The following is a 15,387-nucleotide window of genomic DNA, read 5'->3' as shown; positions in this document are numbered from 1 at the left end:
TCTAAAGGATGACCATGACCGTGTAACTGACCATTTTTGCGGAGGTTCTTCAATCTCATTCTACAGCTATCTTACACTTTGACAGTTAATGCATTTTACTCTGTGTGTATTGATTTCCTGCTCAATGTTGTCTCCGTGGGGATTTTTATGTTGTCAAATTTCAGTCATGGTCGCGAAGCCCATTCAATAGAAACTAGTCAAACTGGATATATTTGTGACTGGGGCAGGGAGTGCTCTCATTTGACAAGAATTGATGTCTGTAAGGAGACAAATGCTCTCAATGACCACAAAGACAGGGCGAGGGGGTGTGGGTGGAGGGGTGGGGGTAGGGGTCCAAAGGTTAGATTCTAATTTTTCAATACATTTTGTTGGGCACCACCCTGCAGTGCAATCTTTACATATGTGGGCCACTGGTTCTGAAGTGGACGCACCCTGTTGACAGTGTGGTTTATATTTAAACTGAAATAATCTTTGTTTAACAGTAAACAGTACTATCCATAAACACTTTCTCTACATGCCAAACAGTTACAAAAGCTATGCAACACTTTTTTTTTTTTTTTGCCACACATCCATGCACACAAAAAAATTAGTTTGTGAGGCTTCACATAAAGATGGCATTAATTAATTAAGAATGTTCAAGATCACAAAGATAAATAAGTCAACGTGGATCTCTGAGGTGTCACAAACTCAATGTCAGGCAGTCTCCATGGGTTTAAATTTCCTCCTTACACCTCATGTGTCAGTCCCGCCTGCTATCACGACCACATTCAACGCACACACACAACACACAGTTCTGGGTCAGCTGAACATGACACCGTTTGACTTCACACTGCAGTGACAATGATGATTGAATTCTAGGTGGCAGGTCAGTAGATTGCTGTGCTGGTAGTTTATGATTTGACTGTAAAAGGAAGAGATTAGTGACAGTAAACTGTAAAAAAGAAAAAAAGCACAGTATGTATGAGTGTGGTATTTGCAGTAAGTAAGTGCTGGAGAATGTTCAAACAATTTGTGTATCAGTGAGGAATGCTTTTTTGAGTAAAGTTGATTTTGAATGCCTTGTATATTGTTTGAAAAGTATCACTGAACAAGAATTTATTGAAGTTCCCAAGCATGTTTTTAATGCTGAAGGAAGCAGGAGTTCATGGAGAGAAAACATCTGAGTACGGCGAGAACATGCAAACGCCACTCAGAGGGGCCTGAGCCAAGGTTTTAAACGGTGAATTTGATTTTGCAGATTGTCACTTGTTAATTAATGAAAGTAATGTTTAACATCATTACTGAACTGGAGTTGTTTTTTTTTACATTCAAATATAAAAAGAATACAGTAATTCAAAGATGGCTATTGCTAAGTAAATGTAAAACAGTATACTATACAATGCTTAAAAAAAAAACATTATAGCTTTTAGGAATGGGTCTACAAGAGCAAATGAACAAACATTATGGATTAAAGTTCATGTCCCCATAGGTGCCATAATTACAGACATCATAGTCGAAATATTTCACAACTCATCTCATTTCATGTAAGTGCCCATTGGGGGTTTGATGTATTAAAAATGTGTCCATAGTAAGGTGCTAAATTCTTTTTTTTTAAAGTCAAACCTTCCCAAGGTGCCCTAGTTGAATTGAGATGTACCAAAATGATTTCGGAGGCAAATGTTTTAGAGTTGGATGAATCCAATTACCTAGGTGGATGTTAGAGTGGTTAGAGCGTTGGTCTCACAGTTCTGAGGATTGGGGTTCAAATCCCGGCCTCGGCTGTGTGGAGTTTGCATGTTCTCCCCGTCCCTGTGTGAGCTTTTATTGGTCACTCCAATTTCCTCCCACATCCCAAATACATGCATTCATTGGAGACTCTTAATTGCCCATAGGTGTGTGTCTGTGTGCCTGCGGTAGGCTGGCAAATTAATGTCAAGAAGCGATTGAAATGAAAAGAACAACTTTTGAAAAAAATGTGAAGTAGACCCTTTAGTGTGCCACATAAAATACTCATCTATTCTCTCAGCCGCTTATCCTCACAAGGGTCGCGGGAGTGCTGGAGCCTATCCCAGCTGTCAATGGGCAGGAGGCAGGGTACACCCTGAATTGGTTGCCAGGCAACCGCAGGACACATAGAGACAAACAGCCGCACTCACAATCACACCTATGGGCAATTTAGAGTGTCCAATTAATATTGCATGTTTTTGAGATGTGAGAGAAAACCGGAGTGCCCGGAGAAAACCCACACAGGCACGGGGAGGATGTGCAAACTCGACACAGGCGGATCCGGGATTGAACCCGGTACCTCAGAACTGTGAGGCCAATGCTTTCCAGCTGACCTCAGCGTGCCGCCCAACATAAAATATCAATCCATAAAATGATGCAGCAAACCAGACGTAGCCCCTGTGTCTCAAGTTTGACACCAGTGGCCTCAAGGTTCAAATACTTTATCCACCCTGCATTTCAAATGTTTATATGGTCAATAAAAGAAATTGTGTGGTATGATTTCAGTCAGTTGTGACTTAGCTGAAGATCAGCTCACAATCTATGCAAAAACAAAAAACACGTCATTCCAAAGGGTTAATACTTGTACTTTTTCTTCCAGCTTGAGATACATGTCCATCAAGTATTGTAGTCTATTATCTATACAGACTATGGTTCCTTATTATTGGGAAACTTTGCAGAAACAAAGCTGGGACACAACATCAGAAGAACGATCGTTGAAACCCACAAAAAAACACCCAAATACGTGAAAACTCCAGTAAAGTGAATGCTGGCGCTTCAGGTGCAACTGCATGTTCCTGAAACGCCAGCAGAGAGCAGCCTGGTACTAGAAAATCTCTAGGCCTGTGCTCGTTGATCACTACACCACCACCAACCACAATAATAATAATAATAAGAATAAGAATAATTTGTGAGGACAAGCAGTTCGGGAAATAGATGTATAATAATAATAATAATGTACCTATGGGTTACACCTAAGTAGCTATAGTTTTATTTAATGAAAAGGATATTTCTTGCTGTACTATGTCCAATTATGGCCAAATATATGAAGTATGTACAGAAATGTACATTTAATGTTCAACTTCGTCGTAATGTTCAGCATTCGTCTTGAATGTAAAGCAGACGGTCCTGGTGACGTCATCTACGGTGAACACGTGTTTTGCGGTTGCAGCGTTTCCACGCGCAACACGGCATTCGGAATACACGACTGCAGGAGTTGTGCACGCGCACGCATCAATATCTCTGCATGACCAAACTCTGTGTATCCGTTGTGTTGTATTGTATCTCACTGCGACAAATAAAGGATTTTAAAATAATAATAATAATAGGAAGCTATTTTAGAACAACAAAGATTGAAATATAGCAGTACTTATGTATACAAAAGTCGAAAGGGAAAAAAAATGCAAATAATACATGTACGATTAATTTTGATTGAAAAAAAATCCACTCAAAATAGTTTCCCTCTTCAATTTAGTACAGTAATGAAGTACTATTTGTACCTATTTTTATGATATTGATTTTAAAATCTAGTCATTACACAAATTATGACTTCCGATCAAATGTATTTTAAAAATGGACTTGGCTTTGGGGCAGGAGACATTTGGAGAGATCTCAGTTCGGTTTCCAAGTTGTGCTGAAATGTTCTCAAGCAAAGGAATAAAACCGAATTGAAAAGGGAAGATTACGGAAGCGTATTCATACGCTGCCGCAGAAAATGAATCAGAAAGGAAAGTATAAAATGAAATCCAGCCACTGTTCAACAAGGCATTCTTTCCTATTACATGAGTGCGTTTCTTGCATGTAACAAACAATTATGTCTAACACATTCAACTTTGGGGGGCAGCCATGGCATTATTGAAGAGACAAACTTAGCTGCACACATGCTTTGCTTAAATTAATAGATGAACTCCATCCACGATGTGTGCCGCTTCTGCGCGCAAGGGTCGCGGGAGTGCTGGAGAAGCAAGCAAAGACCCTGCTGGGGTTGACTGAGTAGACGATGCGGTCATGTATGCAGTTAATGTGTATTGTTTGCGGTACTGACAGATTTAATTGACATAATATCCCCATGGGATGAGGTTTTCGGCGTAGGCAGCCCTTCTTGACCAAATCTTCCGTACTCGTCGGCTTGGGACCGGTTTCCGAGTTTCATGCAAACCACACACAAAGTCAGATTTGCATACAGATAGGATCCCGCTCCACCTCAGCGCAGTGCCGAGTCTTCCACACTTCCATTCATGTGCGTGTCAGTCTGCAGCGCAACCTACCGCACGTTGCTTCTGCTATTTTTATTATTGTTGCAATTGGTAAACAGTGCAGCGATGCCGATACCCAAAGCCGCTTTTCATTGGCCAAATAGGACGTCCGTCTGTGCACTTCCGCCCGTTTGTTCGATTTTGATTGGGCCGAGAGCTCCTTTTTTCCTCTCCTTCACGGCGGTGGGTCGGAGCCGCCGTAACCCTGGTGTGGCACGTTCCTTGCTATCTGAACCTTGTAAAATTGGGCCTGTTCCCCCCCTCCCCCTCGCCCCCCGAACTCAAGTCACCCCTTCACTTTATCACAGCTACCTAGACGTTATTGCGTCAAACACAACTCCAAATACCCAGCAGATACCTCAGAAGATGGCGGTGGTTAGCGGGATGTCGGGGTCGGCAGTAGCCCGGCTGGAGGGCCGAGAATTCGAGTATTTGATGAAGAAAAGGTCGGTGACCATTGGTCGGAACTCCTCGCAGGGCTCCGTGGATGTCAGCATGGGACATTCCAGCTTCATTTCTAGGCGGCACCTTGAGATTTTCACGGCGAGCGAAGATGGTACGGGCATGGGGGAATTCTACCTCCGATGCCTTGGCAAAAACGGGGTGTTTGTGGATGGGGTGTTCCAGAGAAGAGGGGCTCCACCTCTGCAGCTTCCACGAATGTAAGACGATTGAATTAGCGCGCTTGAAGCCACGACTTGTCAACACGTTAGCTTGTCCCGTGTTGTTGTTTTTGTTGTCCGGCAGCGGTGTTTGCACGTGCTGTGTCAAGGAACCCGTATGGCAATAACGTCATGCCAGATATGCCAGTGGAAGTAGGTTTATACCGGTCACCAATCAAATAACTCTTCCCAATCTTCAGTGATTTCCTCATTTGGGACGTTTTTTTTTTAATCTGCCTTATTCGGTGTGTGTGTTTTCACGTAAAACCACAGCACTGGGATACCTTTTCCCTAAGAACTTGATACGTTCATTTACCCTCATCTCGTTTTGTTAAGGGGAAACATGTAAGTCTGGTATTTTCATCATTGAACTACTTTGTTTGTTGTATGCCGAATTGAAGAGCATGGTGTAATATAACTGACATGACCTCGAATCTAAGTGAAACCCTTCATAGACTTGGATTAATTTGGGACTTTTTGGTTCAAGTGGCTGCATTTTGTATGGGCTATCGCCCTAGGTACTTGCTAGCCACAGGTTAGCTACAATCGTGTGTTGCCAAAACACTCACGTACGGCATTCGACACTGTGTTAACTCAAAAAAATTGCGGTTTAGTTTTGGTTTATTCTTGAAGCAAATCATATCTTACAAATAACACTGGCCCATTGGTGTCTAATAGGCTGGGCCAGTAACAATCAAGATAATTACTGTAGCTAATTTGATGTGACGGCCAAACTTTCCCTCAATGTGTTCCACGCTTTATTCTGGGATTGCAGTCGCTCAGAACAGTCAATAGGCAAACTCCCAATTTGTTATACTCCAAATACTGTATTCCAAGGGAATGTCACAGTAGGTGACCTAAAGCTCAATTCGATTTTTAAGAATAAATTAAAAAGATGCTATATCGTCATCTTCATTGATCCAGTAGTAGATGTATTAATTTCAAGTAGGGATGGGTGAGAACTGATACCAAGTATCTGTATCAGGCCAGTGTTGGTCTTTTTTCAATGTATGGGTCCCTCGTAAAGGCTGCCGATACCAGCCACTAATACTCAAAGACAAAAAGGTCTGACATGGACACATCAGTGAATCATCATGTCTCACAACAATCATTTTAATTTTAAAATGGTATCTAGCGCCTCTAATTTCAATGGTATGCTTTTTTTTTTTCTTTTTTTTTATGTTTTTAGATGTTGCTTCCGATTCCCTAGCACAAGTATAAAAATCACATTCACTGCACTTTTAAGTGACAAAAAGGAGCAGAGGAACGTGCCCGAATCACCGGTCAAGTCCGTACAACCTCAAATTTCCCCACTTACCATCAACATTCCAGACAATATTGCCCACCTTATGAGCCCACTGCCTTCACCTACTGGCACATTAAGGTGAGTCAGAGTGGCTGTTTTATTGTTTATTGACTCAAGTTGCTCTACCAGAAAAACACAAGGTAACATTTTGACCAATCTCATAGTGCTGCAAACTCCTGCCCATCAAGTCCAAGGGGGGCGGGACTGTCCAGCTATAGGAGCGGCCGAGTTCTGGCCTCTGACCTTATAGCAGATAACTCCCAGTCAGAAAATGACAAGGAGGCATCAGGTGAAGACAGCCCAAAGGTGCGTAGTAGTGGTGCTGGATGCATGAGTCCACTTGTTCTGACATTTTTATTTTTTTATTTTGCACAATAAAAGCTGTACACTGCAGAAAACCTTTAATGTGCTCAGAACGTCCCTGGTTACTCATTGAAGTCTAAAAATTGCCCAACACTCCTTCAGGGTAGACTTTGGAATACAGGACTTGATTGAACTATTTTGTGCGCTAGCGTGTGTTTGTGTGTTTTAGTGTGTATGAACAACTTTTGTTTTTCAGCTTGCAATATGCTCTCTGTTGAGTTTTTCTCTCCCACCCTGTGGTCTTCTCAACAGGGGGACTCCAAACCACCATATTCATATGCACAACTGATAGTCCAAGCCATTACCATGGCCCCAGATAAACAACTGACACTGAATGGAATATACACTCACATCACAAAGAATTATCCCTACTACAGAACAGCTGATAAAGGCTGGCAGGTCAGTGTCATGCACTTTATTGGTGATGTTTTATTTGTCATTCAGCTTCTCACAAATTGAATTACAGCTTGGGTGGCCACACTTTTTCAGCTTGTTACCAACTTTCAAAATGATCTATTTATTAAAAAAAAAAGGCAAAACTTGTATTTATGAATGAGTTGTGTTCTTTATTTTTACAACTCTGCATAACCGCAAGTATACACGTTGCACAATACAGCTCTACATTTTCCAGCAACAAACTTTCACTACATAGAATTAGGGCATGGCTATGTAGTCTCGGCAGTAGCTGTTTTTTGTTTCGTTTTAAGTCTTGAAACAACGAGTCAGCCACTTCACCAATAGCCTCTTTTCATCATCTCGTCTCTTGGTGTCGGTAAGATTTTTTTTAATAATGAAATGAGATACCCAGAACGAAGGATGTTTTGGTGTATACCCTGCCAAATCTTGTAAGCTTTGATAAGTTCTGCTGTGCAGAATGCATTTTAGTTCATTTACCCTTCTCTTTCTCAGCTTGATTTTTGGAGGGTTGTCAGTATCGTAGCTGCCGCTGACATCATAGATTGTTTTTTACGCTATGAGGACTGGTAGCTAGATCAATTCCACACACACACACACACACACGTAATTGTAAATAATACCTCGCGGTGGACAAATGTGCAAGGGCATCGGCCTGAGGTTCCGCCTGTGTGCTCAGGACCTGTTTTGGATAAGTCACACGAGTTGATGAGAACAAAAAAAACTCTTCTACCGCTTCTTGTGTTAACAGTCAATGGTACTTTTGCTCTGTTATAATGACCTAAATGCCACTCTCTGCTCTTATGAATTACTTATCAACTAAGTGCTAGTAATGTTTAAGTCTTGTTCACCAAACACCGCAAGAAAGTCACATGACTTCACACGTATTCTGTTCGGCTTCCCGGGTATTAACACTTCATAAGCCAGTTCAGATGATTGCCGTGCCTACGTGGTCACGTTCTGGTTAGGTCGTTGTTACCAATAAGCCAGTGGCGTGCTCCTCGTGTTTACATTTAAATGAACAAAAATGACAGTTTACATGTAGTGTTTGTCTACTACTGTCTGCCCAAGTGTTGACATTTCAGCTCACTTATAACCTGAGAAAACACCATGCAGTAAATTGGAGATTTTTTGTTGTAGTTTTGGCTGCATAAACACGCAGGCACACACATACCACAAGATCAAAATGTGCACATTCACGTTTTATGTTCATGCTGTGGTTGGGGGAAAAAACTAAATCTGATTTCTCGCTTTTTCATCGTTACTTGAGTAATTCACTGGTTATTTTTTACTCAAATTTTTTAGGGTACTACTTTTTACTTTTAGTTAAGTCACATTATTCTCAAGTAACAGTATTCTTATTTGAGTGCAATATTTGGCTACTCTATACACCTCTGGAGCGGACCGCCATGATTGCTACTCTTATATTTAAGCAACATTTTTGCTCATCTGATCAGCCAGTTTTGTATTTGTTGCACTGGTCTTTCATATTTTAGCATAGAAGTGCTGCGGGTTGGGCCCGATTGCGGTCCCAGTGAAACGGCAAAAGCCCACGGAACATTTTGCTGGATGATGCGTTTGGAATTAGCCTTTGAAGTTGGTAATGGAGAAAAATGAAGTTTCCTGAATGGAAGCACTTAAAGAGGAGGATGATGCTATTCATGTGGCACAGCCTGAAGCAGGCATCAGGTGAAGGTGGGGATGGGCCTGGCTCAAGTTGGAGCCCAAAACAAAAAAAGCAAAGAAATAAGTCGATTTTATTTTACTCTTAAATATGTACATCGACATTTACTTGAGTGGTGTAAATACTCCTGCCCCATGTTTTGTTTTTTTTGTTTTTTGTTTTTTTTAGTCCTTTGCTGTTTGCATTTTGGTTCAGCAGTATAATACTTGCAAGGACTTGGGCTTTGGAACTGCAGGGTCATGATTCGGCTCCCGGTGCAGGAACAAACCAAAAAATAAACACCAAAAAGGCAACAAGTTGTTGGAGCGATGTTTGTATGTTTCCAGTCTTCTATTGAGGTGTTGCGCATGGCACCTCCCTAAAATACACAGCATATCGTGAAACCTCCAAGGTCTAACACCATTTGTTCTGTGGCACTGACTTTTGATAACATGGAAATAAAAATAAAATACTTCAGCAATGTTTAAATTCAGAAGCTCCACTCTACTGTGAATAAATGTTTTTTTTTTTTTTTATCTTGGATTGAACATTTAAGTAAAAACGCATTACTTGCTGCCATAACACAATCCACCATAATTAAAAGCCTGTTGACCAGCATCCTTTTACAGACGAATTTTTTTTTTCATCACATCAATGGAACTATTCATGAATTTGTGTATGGCTCTGTGTGTCTAGAATTCCATTCGCCACAACCTATCCCTGAACCGGTACTTCATCAAAGTAGCACGCTCGCAGGAGGAACCCGGGAAAGGATCGTTCTGGAGGATCGACCCCGCTTCTGAAGGAAAACTCATAGAACAAGCCTTCAGGAAACGTAGGCCCAGGGGAGTGCCTTGCTTCAGGACCCCTGTAGGACCCCTCTCTTCTCGGTACTTCGCTGTTCTTAGCATTAGAATATTGCAGTGGGTTCATTGACAGCGTTCATGAAATGAAAAGTATTATAATTGACTTTTCCAGGAGCGCTCCTGCTTCTCCCAATCACACAGGGGCGCTGTCGGCTCACTCCAGTGGCGTGCAGACCCCAGATAGCCTTTCTAGAGAGGGGTCCCCAGTGCCCATGGAGTCGGAGCCAACCCCGGCACCAGCACCTACCCCAACTGCCACCGTCCAGCCCAAACTTGCTGTCATCCAAGAGGCCCGCTTTGGACAGAATTCCACTGGTAAAAATAAAAAAAAAAAAAGCTATTAGATACATCTGATGGGATCTCTTGTAAATATCTTTTAAAAGGGATTTAAATGCTAAATTCCTTTTTGCCAGAATGCGTTGTATGTGCCCACATCAGTCTAAGCATGGTATTCGGATTGCTATTACGTTTGTTGAAATGAGAATTAAAAGGATAAATCCATCTCAGCAGGCCACGTTTTGCTGCTGATTGAAATGAATGTCACAATCTTTGGGAAAGTCAGATGACCAAACCTGGAAAGCAGGTTGCGGACTCCCCCGTGTGTGGTGTTGTAACTAGCAGAACTATGGGTTGTTTACTTGAACATTTGAACTGAAAAATTTGTTCAACCCATCAGTAATGATCTTGTAGTTCTGGTGGTTATCGTGGTGTACATATAGTCTGCCAACTCATTTCTGGGTTTAATCACGTGACTTGCAACACAAGTGGAAAAGCAGTTGTGATGTGAGAGAGTTATTTCGGCCAACAGGAGAGGGTTGACTCAATGTCGGGTTTATATTTTGCTTTCCCTATTGGCAGCTTGTGTTTGCACCCATCATCAGTACCGGATACATTGAAGCCTGATACTGATACCGATATTGGTCCTCGCCCATCCCAACTATAAGTGTAATCTCAATAGATTGTATGCCAACCCCACAGGAATCAGTTGTGATAGCGTATAGATGACATCACTCGACAACTGTGTACGCCACCAGGTTCTTCACTTTCGAACCAGCCCGTATTGATTGCCGTGCAACGCCAGATGCCTCAGACGACCATGAAGCCTGTGACCTACGCCGTAGCGACGCCAGCCATCGTGACGACGACCGTCAGCTCGGCGCCCGTCATGCAGACGGTGCACGTTGTCCATCAGATCCCGACCGTCACCATGACAACAGTCAGCGCTCAGCCCACTGCTACACTGATGCCAGACTCTCAGGAGAATGGAGGGGGAGAGCACCAAGGGATTAAAGGTTTGCCCGCTTGCTTTTTTTCTGTCCCTTTTATGTGCAAGGGTTAGGACGTCTCCTTTGTGAATAGTGAAAGTGGAGCCGCTCCCGTCGATCTCCGCCTCGTCAATAGGTGGAGTCGGTCGCATCATCCAGAGCTCTCAGGCCGCTCCCCTGACTACAGTAACCATAATGCAACCGGCTCCGCTCGGCCAGCACCAGCTTCCCATAAAGGCCATCACACAGAATGGCACTCACTTGGTCCCCATTAGTTCTGCAGGCACAGGTGAACCTCTCTCTCTCTCACACACACACACACCACACACACACACACACACACACACGCATGGTAGTTCGTTATACTAAAGTCCAAGATTTCCAATTTGGTGTTTGATTTTTAAAGAGAGCGACTCCAAGTATTTACTAACAGCATTACGCTTTTCTTTATTGCCTAAAACAATTGTCTGATTTTGCTCATCCAATTATTTGTGTTTTTTTTATTGACTGGAAGTTGGTTTGGTCATTTCTGGCCTTTTCTGACGTCACTGTTCATGTCCACATAATGATGCATCCTCGTAGGCTGGCCTACTATTGCTGAGTTGCACGTGACGTCACATTTATTCATCCGGGTACTTGACCGCCATTGTTGCAGACAAGCAGTCAGATTTTTGTTTCGTCTACGGATGTGGAAATCACAGAACCGGAGACATTGGGAAGCCATTTTTTCGTGTTCCAAAGATTAGATTGCATGAAGGAGAAGATACAATGGAGTTATCGAAAAAAAACGGCAACAAAAGTGGCTCGCAAATATACGATGTGCAGATCTGAACGAAACTCAAGTACACAATGCAAATGGTTATTTGAAAGTTTGTTCTGATCATTTTGTAAGCGGTAAGCATGTGTATTTCTAGTGTCCAGATATTCTACTTCAGGGAAGGTTTTCAGATCCTTTGAAAGTACGTCATTGTGAAGAGTATACAGATCGATATCGTCACAGAGTTTGATCTTCTGTACATATCTAGCTTTGGTGACATCATCGAGTGAATTAAAGTAGGCAGAAAACATCCGCCGCTCGCTGCTAACACATGGGTTTGTGGACGTTGCCATGGTGATGTAGTCTGCAACGCCGAGCTTGTCTGTAGAAATGGCAGCGATTATCACGTGATTGCAACCCAAGAATATATCACCTGTCTCTTGCCTTTTCCATGGCCGTCATGGCAATGCATCCCCCCTCCCCCTTATACTAGCCAAAAGATCCTGACCTATTAATGGATGATGTGTTCAAAATAATGCCTACTGTCATTTGTGTTGACTAAATATAGCCCCCCCACCTCTAGTATTACAGATAAATATTTTCCAAAAATGTGTGTATATGTGTGTGTGTATGTATGTATATATATATATATATATACACACACACACACACACAGTACAAATGTTAGTAGAATTTATCATTCCTAATTTGTGGGTGGCCTTTTTTTATTTTATTTTTTTAATTCCATTTTAAGCAGCTGTTGCAAGCCCTCTCCACCTTCTGGCCACACACGCCTCAGCGTCCGCGTCCTTGCCCACCAAGAGGCAGAATGGTGAGCTTCAGGAAGCGCCCGCATCCAAGAGGGCAAAAATGCAGGATGGCAACGAGGGAGAGGCAATGGCCGCGAACGGCAATAACAACAATGGCTCTGCGGCTGCTGATGGTGCCGGAGAAGCAGAGGTTAGTGAAGCAGTGGACAACCAGTAGCCACCACCCACCCAGACCCCCTCCATATGCATCCTGAGCCCTGCCGTCGCCCATATTGAGCCTCACGCCGTCCACACTGACCTCTTCATTTTTACTGGTTATTATCTACGGCAAAGTGCCAAAAAGAGAAGAGATTACTACAGCAAAAGAGAATGTTCCAATCTCGTCCTTCCCTCTCCACGTGGAATTAAAAATCCAAGCATTGTCGGCTTTTGAGCAGGGAAACCCCTCTTGAAGCACAGGAAATTAGAATCCCAAATTCCAGCTGACTTATTGGGACGGAAATGCGCCAACAGCCTCACCCCGGTTACATTCTCAGCACTCGGTGTGTGGCGCGATCAAACATGCCACCTAGTGAAAATCCCCCACTAAGGGAAGCGCGTGGACGGGTGGACATTCCCATCTTCGGCAGCTAGCCTCCCTGACCCAGTTGTGAGTAGATCTATATGCAGTATTCTATTGTGCAAATGTGTCCTTGGATCTCTTCATTTCTCCAAGGACCAGTGATGAATTCATAAATCGTATTCAGAAAAATATAAAGTGGGGTCTTGATGAACATTTAAAATATCACCTGATATTTTGGTTAGCTTTTGTTTTGTATGTGAACTTTGTTCTGTGAAATGAATGTAGTCTTTTTTTTCTTTTTTCTTTGGAAAACACTATCTAATAGATTGGATTCTCTATTGCTCATTCATGCAAATATTTAGTTTTTCCACCACTGTACATGGAGACTTTTTTTCACATTTTACAAATGTCCAACAAGATGATTTAAAAAAAAAAAAAGTATATTGCCATGCGTATTTGACCATATGCTTCATTGAGCTTGCATGTTAACACATCTGGAGATATAATGTACTGGTTATCTGAATATGGAACTGAAGAACGTTTAGACTGAATCTATGCTTTTGAGTCTGCCCAGTGCTGCACTTACCCCTCTAAGTTTTTTTTTCTTTTTCTATTTTTATCATTTGAGCTTATTTTCCCCCCCTTTTTTTACCTTTTTGTGTTGGTTGTTGCAGTGTACTCAATGCTGTTCTGTTAACTAAACGTGTCGAATCATATTGTATTCTGTTACAAAAGGAAAGGCAAGTGATATTTGTTCTGCTTCAGTGGGTGTGTGTGTGTGTGTGTGTGTGTGTGTGTGTGTGTGTGTGTATATATATATATATATATATATATACACACACACACATACATGAATTTATTTAAAACACTGCCTTTTAGTTTGTATTTAGTAAAAAAATCTATGCTTGGCTAATCTGCATTCACAAAATCTGATAATTATTTTCTTGTCGATGAAATGAATTTTCAACTCTGTCAACCTGTGTGTTATTTACGGTCAAAAATAGGGATGGTAGGCGCATCCAATGGCAGGCAGTTAATGGGGCTTTGTCGACTCTCTACCTCCCCCTATGATTCGTAAATATAATAATAATAATTTTTGAGCCACTGTGTAAATGCATCCAATCTTCAGCACAGTCTGGTCGTCAGTCAGGATAAAAAATATATATATAATATGAAAAGTTTCCAGAACCCCACAGCTCAGGGGGCCAGTACCAGCCTCAATCATCTATAAATGGAAGCGATTCAGATCCACCAGAACCCTTCCTGGAGCTTGCTTATTAAAATGCTTTAATACATTTGCAACATTGAAAAACAAAATTATGATGGGATGTGTGTAGACTTTGGAGAAAAAATGATTTATATGGCACAATCCAGTAGAACATAAAGCACTGTGAATGTTTCCCAGGTTATTAAAGGGCTTTTTGGGGGGTAATTATATGTTATTCAATTTAAGTCATTGTTTCTAAGCGGGGCGGAACAGTCGGTTAAGCTGGTAAAACGTTGGCCTCACAGTTCTGAGGACCAGGGTTCGATCCCGAACCTGCCTGTGTGGAGTTTGCATGTTCTCCCCGTGCCTGCGTGGGTTTCCTCCGGGGCACTCCAGTATCCTCCCACATCCCACAAACATGCAGCATTAATTGGACACTCTAAATTGCCCCTAGATGTGATTGTGAGTTTGGCTTTTTGTCTCCATGTGACATGCGATTGGCTGGCAACCAGTTCAGGGTGTACCATAACTACAGTATATATTATATAGTGCATACTGTGCTTGCTGTCACAACTCATTGGTTGGTATCTTTTAGGTAAGACTGAAATTGTTGAATGTTAGTTATGTGCTTACACACAGAGAAACTCAGAAGAGATAAAACCATCAAACTTGTATGTGTAAAAGCTGCGGTTATATTTAACAAATGTAAATGCAGATTTAGTTTTACAATCAAACTCAATGCCATATATGTACTTAGCAGTTGGCTTGTCACTTTTGTGCAGCGTCCCTTCAATGTTCAGTGATGGTGAAACTATACAATCTGGTGAACAAGTGAAATGTTGCAGTGTAAGTGCTCTTACAACCTGATAGAAATGTAGATGATACAAAAACAAAAAATTGTTTAAGTACAGCTTTCTGCTGATGAGACCGGTTTAAGTAATTCACACTGGTGTCACAAAGACAACTCCTTGATTTGCATTAGCGGAGAGCAGAAAGAAGCAGGTTTTAAGTACAATATACTGATATTACACGTGCCCTGTGACAGTTGAAGGGCAAGTCTACATGGAACAACATAATTGGCTTCATTTCCAGACAAGCTCAACTCAATATTGTGAAAGAGTGAAAGAAATCAAAATTTCAGATCACCATGACCACTCCAATCATGAACATGCGCTGTTACATGTTGAAAAGAAAAAGTAGGGTTCTGTTTTTTCCCCCTTCCCCATTTAAATGTTATCTAAGTTACTTGGCTCTTTGTGGTAGTATCTTTTTTTTTTTTTTTTGCATTGTGACTACACTACCTCTTAACAAAAA

At 41.8% G+C, this 15,387-nt stretch overlaps 1 protein-coding gene across 1 annotated transcript; it reads left to right on the top strand.

Annotated features, from left to right (window-relative positions):
* Nucleotides 1-3,955: 3,955 nt before the first annotated feature.
* Nucleotides 3,956-15,368, top strand: foxk2a (forkhead box K2a). The gene is made up of 9 exons (XM_061809994.1): nt 3,956-4,900; nt 6,090-6,284; nt 6,371-6,512; nt 6,822-6,968; nt 9,343-9,536; nt 9,625-9,827; nt 10,547-10,804; nt 10,872-11,066; nt 12,292-15,368. Exons 1-9 carry the CDS (start codon nt 4,221-4,223, stop codon nt 12,519-12,521), a joined length of 2,244 nt encoding a protein of 747 aa, XP_061665978.1. The 5' UTR covers nt 3,956-4,220; the 3' UTR covers nt 12,522-15,368.
* Nucleotides 15,369-15,387: the final 19 nt, after the last annotated feature.

Source organism: Syngnathoides biaculeatus, chromosome 22 (assembly GCF_019802595.1).
Source record: "Syngnathoides biaculeatus isolate LvHL_M chromosome 22, ASM1980259v1, whole genome shotgun sequence".
Taxonomy (NCBI): Eukaryota; Metazoa; Chordata; class Actinopteri; order Syngnathiformes; family Syngnathidae; genus Syngnathoides; species Syngnathoides biaculeatus.
Note: the sequence above shows the minus strand (reverse complement) of the source record. Positions and strands in the feature narration are given on the sequence as shown.

What these genes read in the sequence shown, in the direction of transcription:
- foxk2a (XM_061809994.1), top strand. Translation starts at nt 4,221, where the DNA reads ATGTGCGTGTCAGTCTGCAGCGCAACCTACCGCACGTTGCTTCTGCTA. An exon ending in TCACCTACTGGCACATTAAG is followed by an intron (nt 6,285 to 6,370) that starts GTGAGTCAGAGT and finishes CCAATCTCATAG; the next exon opens with TGCTGCAAACTCCTGCCCAT. An exon ending in CAGCTGATAAAGGCTGGCAG is followed by an intron (nt 6,969 to 9,342) that starts GTCAGTGTCATG and finishes CTGTGTGTCTAG; the next exon opens with AATTCCATTCGCCACAACCT.